Source organism: Conger conger, chromosome 3, assembly GCF_963514075.1.
Source record: "Conger conger chromosome 3, fConCon1.1, whole genome shotgun sequence".
NCBI lineage: Eukaryota > Metazoa > Chordata > Actinopteri > Anguilliformes > Congridae > Conger > Conger conger.
In genome coordinates this window covers 16,094,859-16,110,813 of record NC_083762.1, presented here as the reverse complement: position 1 = coordinate 16,110,813, position 15,955 = coordinate 16,094,859, and the positions used below count along the sequence as shown (strand labels likewise).

The following is a 15,955-nucleotide window of genomic DNA, read 5'->3' as shown; positions in this document are numbered from 1 at the left end:
TTACTGAAAGCTTCAATCACAAAACATCAATACATAAGTAATTATTCAGCGAAATAAATTATGCAGCAAGCAATTAATAGTGTTTAAAATGTAATAACCTGTTTACTTTCCGTTTGCTCGGAATGGCGAAAAGGAGGAAATGAAAAGTAAATGAATCACTTTCCTGCGTTTATGGGGTCAGCTGGAGTAAGTGTGACTGACTGCACTGGAGTGTGTACAGACGGAGTCACGATGATGACAGGCGGACAGGTTATCGTGTCTCCTGTAAGGGGGGTGGAATATTCGCGTGGACGGTGGGGCCTTGGGGACAAAAAGGCTGAGAAACCGCTGGTATAGGAGCCACAACAGCACAGGACACACCGTCATTGAACAGGTCAATTTTCCGCAGAACACGGAAAAGGCACACAGGAGGCTTTCGCTGTCGGTGATTAACTTTCACCACTAATCTCCACGAACAGACAGGCCAATTCTCCATGCCCTTTCCCCAATAATTTATTTCTCATTTTTCCCTATCAGTAGAATTGGGAGGTGGGAATACGGGTGACAGTACCGGTGAACTGGTTTAAGGTGAAGGGCCCTCGTAGTCAGGTTTTCATTCCCCTCGTCGCCCCGTGTAAAGGCACAAAGTACACCTTTAAGCAGGTGCGTGAGATGGGGGCAGGTAAATGGAAAGTGAAAAATGGCCGTCCTAAACGATAGCCCGGCCCGTAATAAGATGCAAATTTCAGGCCCCTGGCATGCGTGACACAAATTGCTTTCTGACAGTATATTTAAGATGGTAATCGAGTGTCATTTACAGCAGACAATTTGATTCGAATGGCCTAGCTTTTTCTTTCCCTTGCAGTCACTTTGCGCCTGTGTGTGTGTGTGTGTGTCTGTGTGTGTGTCTGTGTGTGCGTGCGTGTGTGTGTGCGTGTGTGCGCGTGTGTGTGTGATTGTGCGCGTGCGTGTGTGTTTCGGGCAAGAAGCTTTTACTTTTTTAAAAAAAGATCAATATAAAATGATGCGTTATTGATCTATTGACAGTTAATGATCTCATTTACAAAGCGGAATGAGGAATTCTGGGTAAAATATGTGTCAGTGCTGCTTGGAGTCATGGTGACGGGCAGTCTCTAAGCCTCCAGATGACCACTTTCATACGTCCCCCTGCTTATCAACAGAGCGCGTGCAGAATTCAAATTCACTCCCTGTCTCTATTTTGCTCCGATTGGCAAATTGAAGTGGTAGGTCACCCAATGGCAATATACCTATGGTTTCAACTTTCAAGATGATGTACAACTTCACATCAAACCTGGGTAAAAAAAAAAAAAACACTTTACTGAGCGTGTCTGATGTATTAGAGCCTTTGAAATACTGTGGAAAAAAATAAGTGTGAACCCCCACCTTCTGGTCCTCTTTAGTTGCCTCATTTCCACCAGGCAATCAATTGAGCACAGAAAAGTATTTGTATCCAAAACAATTATTTATTTTACCAAGGTCTGCTTCACACCCAAAATATTTTTTGTTGTTGTTGCAAATGTACCGTCTGCATGAACCTACGTGTAGCAACAGCTTGCATCATTAGCATCAAAATGCCTGAAAACGACGGACGATATTTACGTCTCGGTTGAAGCGGCCTCTCTGTGACTTCTTAACCCAGTCCCTTGGCCAAGTGGTGTAGTTGGCATTTGATCATGCACACTGCAGTCAATTTAGATGACACTGCCACAACTTTATTTTCCTTGTAAACTTTTTGAAACTGTGTGCCTAACGTACATCTGAAAACATTACATCAGGAAAGATGTTAGTTACTGGAAAGTGATTTTGCTCACAGTTGCAGGCATATGATCTGTGTGTCTGGAATCCTATTATTCTCAGACAGCGATGCTAATGATGCAAGTTATTGAAAGAAAGATACATAAAAATTCACAAAACTCTCTTTTTTTGGTCACACTTTCCACTTTACCATCAGGTACATGAATTGGCATTAGCTAATGTAGTTAACATAGGTTAATGATGTACGAATACATAAACACAGCTTTACAGATTGACTTCTCTGTAGTTAGTTTGTCAGCTACATTAGTTAATGCCGAATCCATGTAACCTTATTGTAACATGTTACAAATATTTGACATCGTACACCATATTGAACAGCAAAAAAACAATTATATTAGCATAGATTTTTGGGTGTGATCCATCACATCAAGGACGCTTTTCCCGTTGACCGTGAAATACTTTCACTCATGACGCAAAATCGAGCGGGATCTCTACCCCAGTAAAATAACTTTTCTACTCACAGGTAGGCGAGTCGGGGGTGAAGAGGAACGTTGTTGAATTGCTGACTCTCGCCGCAGTGGTAATGTTTTTCTAAGTACCCGCACACTCAGAGGCGGCTCCCAGTAAGAGGTTTAATTTTGAGCCGAGCACCGATGCTGCGCAGGGCCCTAATGGCACTTCTCCACTGGCTTCTCTCACAGCAGAACCCACCGCCGTCGGGAACTGCTGCTGTGTGGGTTACTCTCCCCTGCCTTTTGCCACGTTAGCGCGGAAGTGCACACAATGACAAGAACAGGCCGTTCAGCCGATCTAGAACATAATGACAAGAACAGGTTATTCAGCCGATCTAGAACGTAGTGACAAGAACAGGCCGTTCAGCCGATCTAGAACGTAGTGACAAGAACAGGCCGTTCAGCCGATCTAGAACGTAATGACAAGAACAGGCCATTCAGCCAATCTAGAACGTAATGACAAGAACAGTCCATTCAGCTGATCTAGAAAATAATACATTGGCATTCCTAACAGAGATTCACACAGAATAGAGCTATAGAGTCTGACAATCAGGACATGATCCTTCTTGATTGAAATATTATTCTGTGTGTGTGTGTGTGTGTGTGTGTGTGTGTGTGTGGAAATAGGCCTAATTAAATATGAGAGGTAGAGAATTGTGGTCTTTTTATTGAGATTTTTTGTCTTTCACTATGTTTGAGCGTGGCGTGTGACTATCTCTTCCCATCAGTTAATTAAAATGGTTACGATGGCGGTGGTGATGAAAGTCTGGGAGCGGAAGATTTCATCTCAGACTCGGTGTCATCCCGTTCCATCGGGCGCGTTTCGCTCAAAAGGAGAAGTTCCGCGGTGAAAACCGGGGTGTAGAAAGCAATTTGTGTTAACATCCAAATCCGGCTCATAAGAGATACAGGAGAACAACCCGGAATGCAAAGGGGGGAGCCTTGCAGGTAGCAGGAGTTTGATGTGTTGAGAAAAGTAACCTTCAGTTCTTTGCTTTTGTCTTCATTCTCTCTGTGTTCTCAGAAGAAAGTTGACACACACAGACACTGTTTTATTCAGTGTTTTTGACTGCTTCTGGGAATAAAATCAACCAAAAACCAAGTAAAATCCAAATAAACATATTCTGTCACATCTTGCAAAGAAAAGAGAGAAAGCATTTATATTGTATGTATTCAGAACATCCCTTAATTATTTTTGTTTGGGTGAAAACCGCCAAAGAGAACACATCTGAATAATTACTCAACTAAAACCTAACTTCCACCGGTAACCTTTTGCCTCCTCAATGGTCTACCCACCCCATGAATGTTTGAATGATTTAATTAATGAATGTCTTTACCACTTCTCATCCAACTTTCATCAGCTCAAAGAGCGTCTCATAAAACTAATAAGAATATATAAAATAATACACATAGGGAGTAGAGAAAGAAAATAGAAGTAAAAACAGAACAAACGCAAAGATAAGGATGGTGACAGAAAGGTAAAATGCACGTAACCACAGGAGCATTGCAAGCTTTTGTTTTTAACGCCCATCTGGATTACGGCCATCCTCTCTCAGCCGTGACCCACAATGCTCTCTTCCTACCAGATTCTATTTCCATCTGAATGTACAGAAGCAGCAGCCAGAACATCCCAGTCATTTACACAGTGCCACCGCCCATATGGTCCCTTCTGCCTGCCAACCAGCCTTTCTTGCAGTTTTTTCTTCTTTGTTGTTTTTTTCGTTCGTTTTTTTTCCCTTTCTCTCGCCGCCCTGCCTAAAAACAGACCTGTCTGAGCGCTCTTTGTCGCTCTCTCACCTCCGCGTCGTCTCCCACGGCGATAGGAACGCTGTGGTGGCGGGAACGCTGTGCCCCGCGGGCTGTGAAGGGGACCGGGATGTGTCGCTTTGTCTCCCGGTCGTGTGCCGAAGCAGGCTGCTAATTTCCTCAGCTGTTTCAGATTAGAGTGTGCAGAACGATGCTGGAGGTGTGTGGTGCAGTCAGAGCCTCAGACTATGTATGTAGCCCTTATGACTTTATGGTCTATGTAGTCCTTATGAATGTGTTACATACTGCTGACGAAGAGGCTATGAAGCCCTTATGAATGTGTTATGCACTGCCGATGAGGAGGTTATGTAGCCCTTATGAATATGTTACATACTGCTGATGCAGAGGTTATGTAGCCCTTATTAATTGGTTATATACTGCTGATGAGGTTATGTAGCCCTTATGCATGTGTTATGCACTGCTGATGAAGAGGTTATGTAGCCCTTATGAATGTGATATGACCAGTTCACACTAACCCTAACCCCAGGCACAGCCCCTAATAAATACCTAATAAAGTGCTCAGTGAGTATACATTTTCACGCACAAACATGAGCACGTATTGCTAGGTTTTTCACGCATGCAGATGCATACATACACGTAGACATGCATACATACACACACACATACGCACACATATATATGCACTTACACACATACGCACACACACGCATAAATATGTATGTATGGAAACGCATGCATAGACACACTACCGCAAGAGAGCTCTCCCAGCTGAAATGGCTGAACTCGTCTTGCTGCCTCTCACCTTGCAAGGGGGAAAAAAAAATGTTCTTGTAAAATGATTTGTAGTTTCCCGAGGCACTGACGAAATTCATCTTTAGTTACACGGCTTTATTTAAGTCGTTCTGCTACTGTATAGGCTTAAGGAGCAAAGCCTGGCTCTTTCCGCACGCCGCATTGTGGCTGTACGCTGAGCCTGGCTGGAAGGATGGGGTGGCGCTGCAGTCAGGACGCTGCCGTTCAGGTGCTGCCCGCGCGCTGCAGTCAGGACGCGCGGGATGGCGGTATTACAGCTGGGAGGCAGTTCATCGCTCTGCATTAATGCGCTGTCTCCTTTTCCTTTAGCGCGGGCGACCGGCAGTCTGCAGTGTGCTGTATGGTGACAGGGCTGGGTGGTGTATAGACACAGGGCTGGGTGGTGTATAGAGTCAGGGCTGGGTGGTGTATAGAGTCAGGGCTGGGTGGTGTATTGACACAGGGCTGGGTGGTGTATTGAGACAGGGCTGGGTGGTGTATAGAGTCAGGGCTGGGTGGTGTATAGAGTCAGGGCTGGGTGGTGTATAGAGTCAGGGCTGGGTGGTGTGTTGACACAGGACTGGGTGGTGTATAGAGTCAGGGCTGGGTGGTGTGTTTACACAGGGCTGGGTGGTGTATTGAGACAGGGCTGGGTGGTGTATTGACACAGGGCTGGGTGGTGTATAGAGTCAGGGCTGGGTGGTGTATAGAGTCAGGGCTGGGTGGTGTATAGTGACAGGGCTGGGTGGTGTATAGAGTCAGGGCTGGGTGGTGTATAGAGTCAGGGCTGGGTGGTGTATAGAGTCAGGGCTGGGTGGTGTATAGTGACAGGGCTGGGTGGTGTATAGTGACAGGGCTGGGTGGTGTGTTGACACAGGGCTGGGTGGTGTATTGACACAGGGCTGGGTGGTGTATTGAGACAGGGCTGGGTGGTGTATAGTGACAGGGCTGGGTGGTGTATTGACACAGGGCTGGGTGGTGTATTGACACAGGGCTGGGTGGTGTATAGAGTCAGAGCTGGGTGGTGTATCGACACAGAGCTGGGTGGTGTGTTGACACAGGGCTGGGTGGTGTATAGAGTCAGGACTGGGTGGTGTATTGACACAGGGCTGGGTGGTGCTAGCTTCCATTTTGGCTCTGCATCATCTGTCTCTTATCTAAACTGCCATTTAATTGGCCTGCCTTGATTGGCTTAATTACATTTCCTGTGGGAGGTGCACTGTCTTCATTATGAGCCCTTTAATGACCCCTCCCAATCCCTGGCACATGTGACCAGTGTGTGTAGCCCTGCTTCATTTAGCCTGCCACGCAAGAGCATTAAACTGATTGAATTGTGAAGCAAACAGTGTAAATATGACTCATGGTAATAGGTCTGTCTCAGTAGGTTTTCCCGAAGATTACATTACACTACAGTTATTTAGCTGATGCTCTTATCCAAAGAGACGTCCAGTTGATTAGACTAAGCAGGGGACAATCCCCCCCCAGAGCAATGTGTGGTTAAGGGCCTTGCTCAAGGGTCCAACAGCTGTGCGGATCTTATTGTGGCTACAGGGCTTAGCCACTAGGCTACAGGCGGATTCTGATCGAGATCTTTAATGGACCATACTCTGCCAGTCTTTCTAGTGACACTGCAATTGCTGTCATTGTTGTTTTCAGTCATTTTTAAACATTTCTTTTTACTATAATTCTTTACAATTTGCTTGCGTGGGCAGTACTCACAGAAGGAAAGATCTTAGTTTAGGTTTATTCTGCAATTTATTACAGTTCATCTTGCTCTCTAGGAATGTGTGACAAGCAAAAAGAGAATGTATAATCGCTTGTATTAGATGAGCAAGATCAAACTTTTCAAACCAACAAGACATTAAAAATACATTGCGCATTACTGAGAAACGGAATCATTATAGTTGCCTGACACTCATATCTGCATTTACATAGAAAATTAGGCATTTTGCAGATTGGTTTATCGAGTACATAACTATAAACACAGTTTGTCTGCTGTCCCATTGACTTCTTTTTTTGACGTTGGTTTTTAACACGATCCTTTTCGACACTTTTCGTCACATTTGTGCGAATAGCAGAAATACAAATCTGTTGTGTTTTACATTACCTGTTATTTATCTGACGCTTTTATCCAAAGCGACTTACAGTTGATTAGACTAAGCAGGGGACAACCCACCTCGGAGTAATGTGGGGTTAAGGGCCTTGCTCAGGGGCCCAACACCGGGGCTTGAATCACCCAAGCTTCTAGGTCCTAGTCATGTACCTTAGCCACTATGCTGGAGGCTGCCAACATGGCTGTTTTACAGTAATCCAGTAGAGTAGATCAGATTTCTTACATCGCTTCACACATCAGATGATTATCTAGACAACAGTTTTGACAATTTCCACCCCCCCATAGATACATCCCGATGCTTTAGGGTGACAGGAAAGCTGGCTAGATGATCTGCTCATTCCTTGCGAGTTCTTTTTTTCTCTCTCCAGTTTTTCACTAAAAGTCAAAGAGAAGGAGATAAATGAGATAACGTTTTTGGTGCATTTCCTTCCTTTGTGTGGTTACGTGTGTGGGATGTGCTGTATTATAGGTTATGTGCATAATAATATGACCACGCATTGTGTTGTGACATGGGCAGCATTAGATTCCAGTCAAATGACAGGAAATGGCATTTTAAGGCTCTGTTCTGATTCATACCGGCGTGAATATAGGCATCCAGAATGCCGCCTACTGAAGTGCCTTAATTTGGCAGGCTTTTGAGACGGATGAATCCTTATTTTTGAAGACAATTGCACAAACCCTTGCAACAGTCAAAAGCAATATCTAAATTATGTTACAATACCAGTTGACAGACGTAGTGGGTGTGTTTGCGGAGCGGTGGAGGAGTATGAGAGAACAGCTCATACAATGTCAGGGTTCCTGTTGCTCAGCTTCTCTTTTCTTACTTTTGAATGAGCTAATATTTAGTTCACTTTGCTCGCTCCTGAGCACACAATAGCTACCTAAGTTAGCTAACTGTTAGCGGTTGGAAAGTTAGCACTTTCATTTGAAAAGATACATTCTTAGCCAGCTTATTGTTGGGTAACTTGCTGGCTAGTTTGACATCTGTTTGACACAGGTGGACTTTTGACTTATGAGCGAACAAGGTCATTTGTCGAGCAAATGGGTGAATTTGATGATTCCTGCTCTATGGTCATGGCACCTGGTCACAAGCTGTGTGAGCGAGAAATACTTCAACACTAGAGGGCAATAAATAAAAACGATATAACCCGTGTCCATACCTACCGACCGTCGATCCTTCTCGGGCCACTAGTTCGACCTATCGGCTGTAAGAAAGCAGGTTTGGGCTGGGAGCTGCTCTCACACCAAGTCCCCGGTGTCACAACAACAGTAGTTTATACATAAACCTGCACCATAAAGTTAAGTGGCGTAGTAGGTTCAAGAGGGAAGTAGCCGAAGTGCATATGTGGGCTTTGAGTCTTCTCCACTGACCCCTGCTTTAAATCATCCCGAAGAAGCGACTGCAGAAAACATTTCCGCAGCGTTTCAAGCTTGGCCGGATCGGTGCGTTTGCATCGATCGATCCGGCGCTTCGCGCCGACCGGGCCACCGGGCCTCGCCGCTGTTTCTGTCAGCAGACGGCCGGCTCATAGTGGCCCATCCTCTCCGTGAAGGGGGCACATTAACCTGTCATCAGTCGCCGCGCGCAGCGCGGCATTCTGGGAAATGAATAGGAATGTTGGAAACGGTCCGGCCAGAATCCGGCGCTTATTGATCAGCTTAAAGGATCTCACCGAGCGCCTGTCTCCCGCAGAGAGCCTCCGGGTGACAGCCGGGCGCGTGTTTTTCTGTTTTATTTTCCAGTAAGTACAGAAAGTGTTTGAGTGAAGCGTTTTGGCCGTAAAGATACTTATTAGAAAGATGACAGGCTTCCTAAGAGAGCTTTCACAGAGTGAGGGTGGAAAAAAAGAAAGAAATGGAATGGTAGAAAATGGTTGTAAACTCCAGATAGAGGTGGAAAGGGTTCAGGCTCTTTTTTACAGTGTGTGTACTCTATCGCTAGCAAAGCTCCGGGTTCATTCCTCTTTATGATACTCAATACTCCTCTCGCTTTCAATTTCAGTCAGTTAAATAATGCTTTATTGGCGTGACTCTGCACAGCAATATTGCCAACGCAATTCAGTTAAACGATTAACAATAACACGTAATTGTGTCAATTCATAAAGTACGTGAAAGAATGAATAAATGAATATGAATAAATACCCAAAGCTAGTGAGACAATCTGCAAGCTAAATGACAAACACTAGTAAGGAGTTTCATAAAAACAAAAACTGCTAACAGCACAGGTAACAGAGGTAGCTCCTCACTGGCTGACGCTCATTTTGTGACAGGCCACAGACAGGTCCAATATCCCCCCACGACCCCTCGTTCGTCTCTCTTTCCCTCCCTTTCTCTCACTTCTGCCCCCTGTGATGTCTTCCTGGTTCATTTGTTTGTTTTACACTGCACATTTACTCTGCCCATTCTGTATATCTCTCCCCTCCTTTCTCCCTTTCTATATCTCTCCCTCTCTACTCTGTCTCTTCCTGTATCTCCCTTTCTTTCTATCTCTCTCCATCTCTTTCTTCCCTGCATCTCTCTCTGTCTCTTTGTGTATCTCTCTGCTTCTCACCTCATATTGTTTTTTTAAGACTACTACCAGGACCCTGGTCAGATAGTGCTGCTCTCCTCCATTTCTTTCTCTCTATATATCTCTCCCTTCTACTCTGCATCTCTCCCTCTCTCTGTATATCTCTCCCTCACTCCACCTCTCTTTCTCACTCTTCCCCCTCCCTCTCTCTCCCTCTCTCTCTGTATATCTCTCTTCCCCTCCTCTCTCTCTCCTTCTTTCACCCCCTCTCCCCACTCTTTCTCTGTATCTGTGTCTTAAACCTGAGTGATATTAAAAGTGTCCCTGTTAGAGGCCGTGGTTAATTAAAGTTCAGCAGCCACTCAACGCTTACAGATGAGCTCGATCTGTGTGTCTCACAGTGGCAGGATTAATGGGACTGTGTGTGTGTGTGTGTTTGTGTGTGCCTGCATGTGTGAGTGTGTGCGCGTGTGTGTGTTTGAGTGCCTGTCTGTGTGCCTGCATGTGTGAGTGTGTGCGGATGTGTGTTTGTGTGCCTGTCTGTGTGCCTGCATGTGTGAGTGTGTGCGCGTGTGTGTGTTTTAGTGCCTGTCTGTGTGCCTGCATGTGTGAGTGTGTGCGGATGTGTGTGTGCGTGAGCTGCATGCATGAGCAGTGTGCTTGCCCTTCTGCTTTGGTGTATGACTGGAACGTCTGTGTGTGTTTGTGTGTGTGTGTGCATGTGTGTGTGAGAGTGTGTGTTTCTGTCTGTGTGTGTCAGTGTGTTTGTCGGTGTGTGTCTATGTGTATGTATGTGTGTGTGTGTGTGTGTGTGTGTGTGTGTGCATGTGTGTGTGAGAGTGTGTGTTTCTGTCTGTGTGTGTCAGTGTGTTTGTCGGTGTGTGTCTATGTGTGTGTGTGTGTGTGTGTGTGCATGTATGTGTGAGTGCAAACCCTGTGCATGCAGGTATATGTGTGTGGGAGAGTGGGTGTGGGTGTGTGTTTGTGTGTATTTGCATTCATGCACGCTTGCACTCGCGTCCCGGGTGAAATGTATTTTAGTGTGTGCAGATGGCATTTTTTGAGGGGTAGACAAAAAAGGAACCGAACCACAAAGAGACGGCATTGAATAGCTCCGAAATGAAAAACGTGTTGGGAAAATCCCCTAACAGGTGGGAAAACCTGGATGCGGTGTTTGAGGGGTTCGTTTAATTGTCAGAGAATCCGATCTGTCTGAAATTCCCTGTGTCCTCGCTCGGCTGCACTGGGAGCGGGACGCGGAGAATACGAATATGAGGGACAATGGCTGGAAAGCTACGGGGTCGTGACCTCTCGCTCAGCTCCACACTGTAGAGTAGCGCTGCAGTAGGGTAGCTGTCACTCACAGCCTGGAGGCGGGACCTGGCTAGCAAGACAAGAACACACACACTACACATCTCTCAACTCTCAACACACACACACACACTGCTCCACGTCTCACAACTCTCAACACACACACACTGCTCCACGTCTCTCAGCTCCATGTATCGTCTATTGAATTCACAGTGGTGTGGGTCTAGACCACAAATCCAGCCCCGCTGTTCTTTTCTCCGGGGTAAATTAGTGCTGCTAACAGGGAGGGTGGGAAAGCAGCCATTCTCGGCCCTGGGGGACTGTGATTTGAGGAACAGGGCTCGAGAGGGAGGGTTCTCTGTAAGATGTTAGACGAAGCACCGTGCGATACAACCGGCACACCGGGGCACTTGGACAGTCAGGCTTAAAGTGCTGTGGAACTGTACCACGTTCGCAATGCTAATGGCTTTTACTTGCTCTTACTCCAGGGAACTACTGTAGCTAGCGTTCCTTCAGTAATGCGGTGTAGGAGAAGATTGGCACACGCACAGTGTCGTAACGGTTACCCTGTTAGGGAACAGACACCTAATAGATACCAACTTGAAAATCAAGTCACGGCAATGTATGAGTTAAGCAGGTAACGGAGATGGCTGTCACTCATTTTGTGACAGGCCACATGTCTCTTATCTTACACTTCCCTCCTTCTTAGTGTCAGTCTCCATTGTGTTATTCTTTCTTGCTAACCCCTCCACGTGACCCCTGACTAGTCTCTCTTTCCCTCCCTTTCCCTCTCTTCTGCCCCCTGTGACGTTATCCTGATACATTCACTTGTTTTACACCACACATTCACTCGCTCTCTCTGTATCTCTCTCCCCTCCCTTTCTCCCTTCCGACATCTCTCCCTTTCTTCTCCGTCGCTCGCTGCATCTCCCTTTCTCTTCGTATCTCTCCCTCTCTTTCTCTTTACCCCTCATGAAATCAAGCCGTGGCAACGCGTCGGTTAAGCAGCGTTAATGAATTCGAGGCATAAGAAGCAGTTAGGAAACGGACCACCCGACAGACACGAACTTGAAAATAAATAGATAAAATCAAGCCGCGGCAAGGCGTCGGTTAAGCGTCGCTGGTGAATGGATGCGTAAGAGGGATACGGGAGGGGTGAGCGAGTTCAGTCTCGCCGCGGGAGGCGTGCGTTACCTCAGGACACGCCGTTCCCCGGCACTCCGAGGTGTATTTAGAGTGGCTCCGCGGCCGAGCGAGTCCCAGGAAGGAACGTGGGTTTAATTGCGCGTGGTCGGCGGCGAAAATTAAACCTCTCTTCAGGAATAACGGGGGAAGATTATCGGAGGGCAAGCGGGGTCGCCGCCGGCGACGGCCGAAGCCATCGCTTCTCCTCCGCCCGTCCGCTTAAAGGCAGATTTAAAAACGCGCTACCGCGTTACGAGCAAACGCCGGGCAGGGAAACGCACGGAAATCGAAATAAATACCTGCTGCAAAGCTCTCGCCGTAACGTCAATACACCGCTTTACTGTTCCTCCTCTCAGGTTAATGTTTATAGGTCTGCCTCAGAAGTTATTTTGTCTCCTAAATGAACCACAGAAATCGGGCTGTGGTTGAAATTGATGGAAACATTATATCGGCGTACATAAATGTGCATTTAAATACTGTGACCAAATGAGGAAAAAGATCTAAGCGGATTATACTGAATTGCTGAATGAGTTATTGTGTAGTTATTTCTCCCCCATAATCCTGGGTTCAGTTTGAAGTTTGTGGCTTAGTGGCAGTGGAGTTATGACAACGAGTATGCTAACTGCTGTGCCACATTTTTCTGTTATGTACAGTATAATAAAATTTTAGAAAATTAAAAAGTACTTCTCACTCCTGCAGACATTGAAATATTTCATGTTTTAGTACATTTTTCTGCACAAAATGGCGCGCACCCAAAAATCTAGAGAGGTCAATAAAACACAGTAAGGAGGAACTTCAGTGTGTGACTTTCAGATTTGTGTACACAATGTTTGACTTTTGACCGTTCCCGGGTCATATTCTGAATGTCAGATGAACTCCCCAGTGTGCAGAGCAGAAGAAAATGGCAGCTTTCTGGGTGCGTAATAAAGATTTTAACGGGCTGTGTTTTTCTGTCTTCCAGAGGCCCGGTTCTGGGGGAATGAAAGAGGAGGTATCTCTGTAGGCCTCGCTGCTGGCTTCCTGAAAGGAGGACAGGGCACCTGCTGGAAGAAGGCCAGCGTCTGACATTTGAAATCGCGGGAAACCGGGAACCATGCAATTATTCTGCCATCCGCCTGACGCGAGATAGCTCCGACAGACTTCCGCGGCCGGGTCTGCTGCAGTCGTTCATCCTCCCCCCGTTCCTCCATCCCGACGCAAACCGGCAGACGTGACGCGTCCGTGTTCTCCGAGCCAAAGAGTCTGCTGGGAAACTGCAACCCGGGGGGGGAAAACAGACGCAAAACAGGAAACGGGAAAAGTCTGTTCTCCACTTTCCTTGGACACCACCCAATGGAGAAGCTAAGAAGAGAATCAGGGTAAAGGGCCAAAACATTTAGGAAAAAAAACCTCAGTCTGAGAATCAGCCTCGTTTTTACGGGTTTGGAACTACACCCCGCGAGAATCAATCCCGCCGTCGTCGTAGGAGGACCTCGGAAACGTGGACGTTCCTCATTCGGGCACGGATAACGAGAAATTGAAAGAAGGCGCGTTTTCTTCGTTTTCCGGGCGGTGGATTAATCCCGGAAGCCGGATTACAGGACAGCGCGGGGGCGGATCAGGACTGGGATCTGGGACGATGCGCGTGGATCGGCGGCTCCTCGGCCGGCCCGTTTGGGCGGCGGTGGCGGTTCTGGCGCTGGCGGTGAGCGTGTCGGGGCTGGAGTTCGGCGGCGGCCCGGGCCAGTGGGCGCGGTACGGCCGGTGGGAGGCCGGCTCGGGGGGAGAGCTGAGCTTCAGCCTGAAGACCAACGCCAGCAAGGCGCTGGTGCTCTACCTGGACGACGGAGGCAACTGCGACTTCCTGGAGCTGCTCGTCGCTGGCGGGCGACTCCAGCTCCGCTTCGCCATCCACTGCGCCGAGCCCGCCGGCGTCGTCATGGAGACGGCGGTCAACGACGACCGCTGGCACATGGTCCTGCTGACCCGCAACTACCGCGAGACCATGCTGGTGGTGGACAGCGAGGCCAAGGTGGCGGAGGTCAAGTCCAAGCGGCGCGAGATGGCGGTGGTCAGCGACCTCTTCGTGGGCGGGATCCCGCCCGACGTGCGCCTCTCCGCCCTCACCTCCAGCACCGTCAAGTACGAGCCGCCCTTCCAGGGCCTCATCGCCAACCTGAAGGTGGGGGAGACGCCCCCGACTCTGCTCAACAGCCAGGGCATTCAGAGTGACCTGGAGTACCTATGCACCAAGCAGAACCCCTGTATGAACGGCGGGTTCTGCACCATCCAGTTCGGGGAGGTGGTGTGCGACTGCACCCTCACCCGCTTCCGGGGGAAGTACTGCAGCGAAGGTAAGAGTCCGTCTCTGAGCCCACCTCCGTCAGCCGTCACACCTGGATCTGTCTGATCTCACAGCTGGATCTGTCTGATCTTACAGCTGGATCTGTCTGATCTCACAGCTGGATCTGTCTGATCTCACAGCTGGATCTGTCTGATCTCACAGCTGGATCTGTCTGATCTCACAGCTGGATCTGTCTGATCTCACAGCTGGATCTGTCTGATCTCACAGCTGGGGTCTTCAGACATGTTTATAACTCCGCCATGTGTGCTTGCTGCCACCAGCGATTATCACATTTTACGGTCGCGAACGACTTTTATTTACACTAGGAAGATGGATGCGATGATTCGTCGCAATCATCGTTCTGGCCATCGCTGAGCCGTAAACTGTGTTGAACTTTGACCCCATCGCCGGCTCAATTGTCATTACAACCTTATTATGGAACGTTCTTCTCTGTAATTATCTACGGCGAAGTGTCATCGACGAGATTCAGTGCCTTGAGATCGCAGTGACTCCACTTCGGCGATGCGTTCTTAGTTTACACTTTTTATGAGCGTCGGCGTTCAAAATCGAAGTTGAACGATAATGGAATGTTGGTGACGACGTAGCGATATCCATCGTCCGATCATACATCGCCCAGCGATAAACCGGCCTTCAGATCACGTCCGCTGTCTGCTCTGGAGTCAGAGCGCTGATGGCTGCTGATCTCCGTGGCGTGGGACTGTGTGGGATAGCTAAGTGCAGGTGTTTCAGGGACTATTCTGGGCCCGGGATTTGTTTAGTCTGACACTCACGGCTTTAAATAGTGGATGAAACTGTCTGTTAGTGACATTCTCCTTTGGCTTAGCTCACCAATCAGAGCCGGCTCTTCCTTTCTGGTTTCTTAATTTTTAATAGGCCACGGCTGGTGGTGGTTTGATGGGTGTTTGTGCTCATATATAATTGAAATTGTTCAATGAAATCTAATTCGATCTTCTAATTTCCAAAAGAACATTATTGTGCATTACGTTTGTGATAAATACAAATATTTTGACAAATGAAAAAGGGGAACGATGCCATTGAAAGATGGATGAAGTTACATCACAGTCTGTAATACTAGGCTACTTGGTAATCTAATTTCATTCAAGAAATAATTCAGGCTAAACTATATACACAATACCATCCATCCATCCATCCATTATCTGAACCCGCTTATCCTGATCAGGGTCGCAGGGGGGCTGGAGCCTATCCCAGCATACATTGGGCGAAAGGCAGGAATACACCCTGGACAGGTCGCCAGTCTATCTCAGGGCACACACACCATTCACTCACACACTCATACCTACGGGCAATTTAGACTCTCCAATCAGCCTAACGTGCATGTCTTTGGACTGTGGGAGGAAACCGGAGTACCCGGAGGAAACCCACGCAGACACGGGGAGAACATGCAAACTCCGCACAGAGAGGCCCCGGCCGACGGGGATTCGAACCCAGGACCTCCTGCTGTGAGGCGGCAGTGCTACCCACTGCACCATCCGTGCCGCCTACACAATACCAATATGGTGAATTTAGTGGTTAAATATTAGGATATGGCAAGACTAATATTCAATAAATAGGCCTATTCTTTAACCAAAATAATGCATCTATTGAATAATTCCACGACATCATACAGATAAATAATTACAATTTAATCTGTGCAACGGCCTATATAT

The 15,955-nt window shown here is 47.4% G+C and overlaps 1 protein-coding gene across 1 annotated transcript in view; it reads left to right on the top strand.

The window, feature by feature from the left end:
• Positions 1-15,955, top strand: part of nrxn2b (neurexin 2b) — a 794,861-nt gene that overhangs the window by 84,488 nt on the left and 694,418 nt on the right. The window contains exon 3 of the mRNA XM_061234183.1: positions 12,906-14,277. Within this exon, the coding sequence (XP_061090167.1) occupies positions 13,563-14,277 (715 nt within the window). The 5' untranslated portion in view covers positions 12,906-13,562. The remainder of the gene's footprint in view (positions 1-12,905; positions 14,278-15,955) is intronic.